Raw genomic sequence first — 7,158 nt, 5'->3', positions numbered from 1 at the left:
CGCCCACGTTACAACTGGAATGCTCTAAATTTCCTGTAGGCTTCATCTTGTCACTCCATTTGGTGATATTTGGTTATCTCATTGGCAATCTCTTATCCCAGTTTGCTTTTTCTTGACTGCGTTTAACTGTAATTTTATTCTCATATTTTACACTTTTCAACATTTTCCATCCTGCTGCCTTTATTCCCTCTGCAGTTTTGCTTTATACCTTAATACTTTTGTTATTATTGATAGTGTCTTTTTATTCAGAAACAGCAAATTAATAAGAGTCAGCGGAGATGGACGTGATAATAGAAGAAGATGCTTTGCGGGAAGATGTAAGCAGCTTGGATGAAGAGGGGGAGTGTCTATGCACCCCAAATGAAAGCACCACGTCGACTGCTAGGAGCGAAGCCACGCTCGAGGAAATCCGGCGACTTTTTGAGGAACATCGCTACGTTGGAGAAGAGTCTTCCTTCTACCAGCCAACTGACCTCGATCGCGTCACAGTTAAATTCATGATGGAAACTGGGGCTTGCTTCGTCGAGGAATTCTGGCCTATAACTACTATCTCTAAAGTAAAGGAAGTTTTATCAGAGGCGTTTGAAATTCCAACTTGCGTGATTGTTCTGACATTGAATGGAGAGATGCTGTCGGATGAGTCCTCGCTACAGTCACTGGGACTCAGTACTTCCCAAATTGCTATCATGGAAATTACTTCAGCGGATCCCTTTTACCCAATACTACTGAGCAACGTTCCAGAGAAAATGAGAAACAAGCGCATCATTAGAGTTAGAGTCCAGGTGGAATACGGGGAATTCAAAGAGGTGAGAGTAATAATTGTCTGGAAGCTTGCAAAGAAACCGTTCCTCGGTGGTTTTCGGCATAAGGAAACCGCTGTCGAATACCACCACGCTTTCTCTCAGACACAACCTTTTCCGCAAAAGCCGTACAAGCAGAAGAACGACCGCGACACTCAGACAGCTTGGTGGCGAGATGAGCAGCAGATGACAGTGTGTGACAGGGCGACGCAGAACTATCGCAGGGATTACTACATCCCTTGGAAAGGCGACGTTATCAAGACGGCGAAGGAGTACGTGACGGCGGAGGAGCAGGAAAGGCGCCGAGACCTGGAGCGCAAGGTGCGCGTCATCCAGAGGTACGTGCGCGCGTGGCTTATCAGGAGGATGATCAGACGGGCCAGCGAGGAACAGCGCCGGCGCGTCGCCAGGGAGGCCGAGCAGGAGAGGCTGCGGATCGAGGCCAGGGAGACCAGGATCAAGGCGGACATCGTTAAGAGCACCTTCCCGCGCAGGCGCGCCGACTTCGAGATGCTGTACTCCGCGGTGGAGCAGTGGCGGTCCGCGGAGGTCGACCGCATCCAACGGTCGCAAAAGGCCCAGGCCACCAAGTGCGCCGAGTACGCGCAGGTGCTCGAGAAGGAGGTGAAGAACCTGTTCGAGATCGAGAAACAGAGGCTGTCCGTGAAGCAGGAGAGGCTGCGCAGAAAGGAGCTGGAAGTGATCGACAGGTGCGCCGAGCCCATCACCTGGACCGGCTACAAGGGGATGAAGGTGTCGATGGACACGTTGCGCAACCAGAGGGCGAGGGAGCTGAGGGAGCTGTACTCGGCGCTGTGCCGCGAGGAGGCGCCGCTGGAGAGCCGCGTCGACCTGCTGATGGCCGTCAAGGACGCGCTGGTGGTGCACCGCGAGCCGCCGCTGGTCGACGACATCATCGAGCTGGTAGACCGCGAGTGCGACTTGCTGGTGCGCGGCCTGAACACCGACCAGCTGGAGGCGCTGAGGGCGCGCCTGCGCAGCCTCTTCCTGCAGCTCATGAAGACGCCAGAGTTCAACCCGGAGGTGGCCAAGTACTCGCTCGAGTACAGCTACAAGGGTCTGGAGTTCTCGCTCTCCCTGTGCGTGCGCTGCCAGAACTTGCTGCCGCGGGAGAAGTTCCTGCCTGGGAATCGCGACGAGCAGCTACAGTTCTGCAGGTGGGTGGCACATTGTATCGTCAATTCTGTTCATTTACACTACTGCCCATTAAAATTGCTACACCAAGAAGAAATTCATTGGACAAATATATTATACTAGAACTGACATGTGACTACATTTTCACGCAATTTGGGTGCATAGATCCTGAGAAATCAGTACCCAGAACAACCACCTCTGGTCGTAATAACGGCCTTGATACGCCTGGGCGTTGAGTCAAACACAGCTTGGATGGCGTGTACACAGGTACAGCTGCCCATGCAGATTCAACACGATACCACAGTTCATCAAGTGACAGGCGTATTGTGACGAGCCAGTTGCTCGGCCACCATTGACCAGACGTTTTCAATTGGTGAGAGATCTGGAGAATGTGCTGCCCAGGGCAGTAGTCGAACATTTTCTGTATCCAGAAAGACCCGTACAGGACCTGCAACATGCGGTCGTGCATTATCCTGCTGAATTGTAGCGTTTCACAGGGATCGAATGAAGGGTAGAGCCACGGGTCGTAACGTATCTGAAATGTAACGTCCACTGTTCAGAGTGCCGTCATGCGAACAAGAGGTGACCTACACGTGTAACCAATGGCTCCCCATACCATCACGCCAGGTGGTACGCCAATATGGCGATGACGAATACACGCTTTCAATGTGCGTTCACCACGATGTCGCCGAACACGGATGCGACCATCATTAGGCTGTAAGCCGGCCGGAGTGGCCGTGCGGTTCTGGGCGCTACAGTCTGGAGCCGAGCGACCGCTACGGTCGCAGGTTCGAATCCTGCCTCGGGCATGGATGTGTGTGATGTCCTTAGGTTAGTTAGGTTCAATTAGTTCTAAGTTCTAGGCGACTGATGACCTCAGCAGTTAAGTCGCATAGTGCTCAGAGCCATTTGAACCATTAGGCTGTAAACAGAACCTGGATTCATCCCAGCAGCAACTTCTCTGACGCTGACAGGGTTATCGTCAACTGCACGAAGAATTGCCTCGTCCATTGCAGGTGTCCTCGTCGTTCTAGGTCTTCCCCAGTCGCGAGTCATAGGCTGGAATGTTCCGTGCTCCCTAAGACGCCGACCAATTGCTTCGAACGTCTTCCTGACGGGACGCCTTCGTTCTGGAAACCTGTCTCGATACAAACGTACCGCGCCACGGCTATTGCCCCGTGCTAATCCATACATCAAATGGGCATCTGCCAACTCCGCATTTGTAAACATTGCACTGACTGCAAAACCACGTTCGTGATGAACACTAACCTGTTGATGCTACGTACTGACCTGTTGATGCTACGTACTGATGTGTTTGATGCTAGTACTGTAGAGCAATGAGTCGGATGTCAACACAACCACCGAAGTCAACATTACGTTCCTTCAATTGGGCCAACTGGCGGTGAATCGAGGAAGTACAGTACATACTGACGAAACTAAAATGAGCTCTAACATGGAAAGTAAGCGTTTCGGGACACATGTCCACATAACATCTTTTCTTTATTTGTGTGTGAGAAATGTTTCCTGAAAATTTGGCCGTACCTATTTGTAACACCCTGTATAGATATTTGCTATGAGCTGGTGCTACTGTTGTATTTAGATTTGTACACAAATGCTAAGTTTAACAGATAAAAGACCTTGACGGTAGGCACAACAGAGACATCTCCATTTTTAAAATAATTCTCAGCGCTATGATAATGGATGAAGCTGAAGAAATAAATTAAAATTTGAGCTGTGGTCAACACTTGTATCCAGGCCTCCTTGCTTATTAGGCAGGTATGCTAACCACTACATCACCACAGCATTATAGTTAAGAAAATTGCACGGACTACCCTCATCGAATGTCCTCCCTAACACGAACTTCAGTTCACATCTTCGGCTTATTTATATCAGATCTATAATTCTCATTGCGTTTTAGCCATTCAAACTGAGATACTTCCTTTTGTAGGTATGACACGGAAGCTGTCATCTAGAAAGCCCTTATCCGTTACCTTGCTCTGCACCTGTAGCGCTGTAACATTGAGCTTGGTGAATCAACATCATGAGAAAGCCCACAGTCTGTTCTGGATGATGACAGATGAAAACCTGCAAACACAAATCAGTATGACAGGACTTTTGGGACGCTGAATATCCGAGTGTATCGTCGCTCTTACACCGTCCGCCGAAAAAGTTCCGAGACTGATGTTGTTCATGGCATATTAGTAACTATGGTGTCAGGTTGAACGAACAACAGCTGTGCATTTGACTTGTCAATTGTGAGGAGGTACTGTTAAAGTGGACATACGGCCGTGGTGTGTCAACGTTGCTGTGTCACAAATCTTAGTTGAGGAACATCTCTAAATCAAGTGCTCCAGACATTCGCCAGAATGTTTTGAAGAAGAGAAAAGTGTGTGCAATGTTTGTGCATAAGGCGTTGACTCCCGAACAGAAACATTGAAGCAGGAACCCATACTGCAGCTTTGCTGAAATTTGAAATGCGGAGAATTCTTTTCTGTAAAAGATCATCGCGGATGACGAGACTTGGAGCTATCAATACGAATATACCGCAGAACGGGAGAGTGCAGAAATTCACATGAAGGGTCAACGCCTTGACGATAAAACTGATGTTGAAGCCAATTTGATGCGCAAGCTGTACAACATCCCAAAAAAAGACTTTCCTGAGAGTTTCACATGATTGTATGGACGTTCTGTGCATTGTCCTCAGGTGGGGGGGGGGGGGGGGGGGGGGAGAGACTGTGTAGAACATCTGAAACGTTAAAACCACCATGTTAACTTCTTTTTCTTTTCTATTAATCCATTCTCGAATTTCTGTGCATAGGGACACCTGTAACACTAAGACACCTGAAAACATCACATAACTGTTTTTTCGATCTGCATAGTAAAGTTTATGTTATGATTATTTAATTACGAGGTAATACAGGACAAATAAACATGCACAGTTCAGTATCGCGCTATAGAGCGCCACCAATATGCTTGCCTTGTGATGCAACACCCTTCATGGGTGGCAACTACTATCTGGACTAGGGTGATTAACGTGTCTTAGAGGCTATCAAAGATATTTCTCTGAAAAATTATTAATAATTAACTGTAATTTATTTGTGATTTCATGCATGTTGCGAGGATGGACGAGAGATGTCAAACAGATGGTGATGATACCACGGTATAGAAGTACTGTCCATAAATTATGAAGATCGTAATTGTTAGTGTTATAACAAGAATCGATAATATCTCATGGACGTCTCAAAGTTGGCAACGGAATTGCAAGTTTCCACCAGGTACCGAAAGCCACCGTGTGGGATCCTGTGGAACCAATGGAGCACACCCACTAAGACGTGTCTCCAGCGGCTCTGGACTACGGGCGCTCTCTGCTGCCGATGTTAACAAAAAATTTGTTACACTACCATTCGTCATAGAGCGCCGTCGTACTAGCGTGCGTTAGGGATCTGCGGAGGCTGCTGTAATCATTACACGCCGATGTTTGGAGGTGGATTGTCTCAAAAATGTTCAAATGTGTGTGAAATCTTATGGGACTTAGCTGCTAAGGTCATCAGTCCCTAAGCTTACACACTACTTAACCTAAATTATCCTAAGGACAAACACACACACCCATGCCCGAGGGAGGACTCGAACCTCCGCCGGGACCAGCCGTGGATTTTCTGCTGGACATTTGATTTTATTCGTGTTCTGTTTCGGCAATCATAAGCCTCAATCCTTTTCCGAGTCACCATCGTGAGATGAGAACATGGCGGCATAGTCTTAAGTTAGAAAAACTTCTTTTTTTTCTTTCTTACTTTCTTCGGAAGCCATGATAAAGTTCTTTGGCTTTATTTATGCCTGTCTGGCGGGAACAACTCATAATGACAAAAGCCAGACTTCCTAACGTTTTTAAAACCGAGTCCTTTGATTGTCACTTTAGAATTTTTTTAAAACTTTCTCGAACATTTCATTGTTCGGGAAGGGCCTAAGAGCAACGGCCGCCTGTGCTTTTTCAGTCACCCTGGTTGTTTCAGCGACACACGCATTTTTAACAGGCGCCGGAAATTGGTCAGTTGTCTCCACTTCATAAAGAACTGACTCTCAATACTGCGTCCAGGGGAGGTTTGTAAATTTTTTTGCAAGAGACACTCAAATACTGGCAGCTGGTGAGTACATACATTTCTGATGGAACGTGGTGTTGGATATTAAGTAGGGCTGAGATCCTATGAGTTATGTCACGTTCAAACCTGTTGGTATCAGCACCCTCAGGTCTAGCGATTGATATTATTTCACTTGTTTTCATTTTTGAATGGTAAATTTAATTTTTTTCGAGTGGAACTTAGAATCATGAATTCGAAATGTTGTGTGCCCTTGTAATGAAACTTGTAGCTAATTTTCAGCAGTTCTTTCTCGTAATTCTCACAGATGCAGCTAGGTACACATAGCATCAATTCATTTGCTCTAAATTCAGTGTTGAGCAAGGTGTATGATTTTTCCTGCCATTGTATCGGACACCACGTGGCCACTCCAACTTCAACTGTAACTACTTAGTTTGAAAGATCTCAGGCCCACGAGCCTATCGAACCCCATTACTCGTGGTACAGAGTGAATTATCCGCGGCTCCTTGGAATTTATTGTAATTTGGGATTATGGGCTGACCACTTTTATTAGCTTGTACCTTTCTGGAATATCCATGTAGGTTTTTTTTCTAGTAGGTAATTCTCCCAGACGTGATCCATCCGTCCTTTATGTGTACGTAAGGGATTGATGTAAAATAAGTTTTGTCTGTGTTTTTGCCTATGTCTTATCCATCAGCAAGGTGTATAATAATTCACCAGTTTCTGAACGAAGCCACCTTGTCATTTAAGGTAGTACCGTTTCCTTTCCCTCAGAGAGCATAAAGTAATGATATGTAAAACACTCTCGGTTTTCTTGCCGAGTCAGTTTGGGATAAAATCTCAAGCTTTCGACGATAGTCTCCATCGTCATCATCAGGAGCAACTGCCTGTCTTCACTGCTGCTGTGGCGGCCTTATGTAGCCTGTGGACGGCTTGTGATTGGTTGGCGATTACGTACTGCTGTCGCAGACGGTGTCAATGTGTGCGCTGTTGGCGCCACCGCTTCTGTTGGAACGTAAACATTGGAAGGAATGTCTCTGCTGTTTCTCTGCATCAAGCGCTCGTTTCCATGCACCGCTCAGGTAGTATCCCCTATCACGGTTAAAGTT

At 46.9% G+C, this 7,158-nt stretch overlaps 1 protein-coding gene across 1 annotated transcript in view; it reads left to right on the top strand.

Annotated features, from left to right (window-relative positions):
• Positions 1-278: 278 nt before the first annotated feature.
• The window catches only part of LOC126235496 (IQ and ubiquitin-like domain-containing protein), a 68,157-nt gene continuing 61,277 nt past the window's right edge, over positions 279-7,158 (top strand). The window contains exon 1 of the mRNA XM_049944215.1: positions 279-1,978. Coding sequence (XP_049800172.1) covers positions 279-1,978 — 1,700 coding nt within the window. The remainder of the gene's footprint in view (positions 1,979-7,158) is intronic.

Source organism: Schistocerca nitens, chromosome 2 (assembly GCF_023898315.1).
Source record: "Schistocerca nitens isolate TAMUIC-IGC-003100 chromosome 2, iqSchNite1.1, whole genome shotgun sequence".
In the NCBI taxonomy this organism is placed as follows: Eukaryota; Metazoa; Arthropoda; class Insecta; order Orthoptera; family Acrididae; genus Schistocerca; species Schistocerca nitens.
This window is presented reverse-complemented; position numbering and strand designations above follow the sequence as displayed.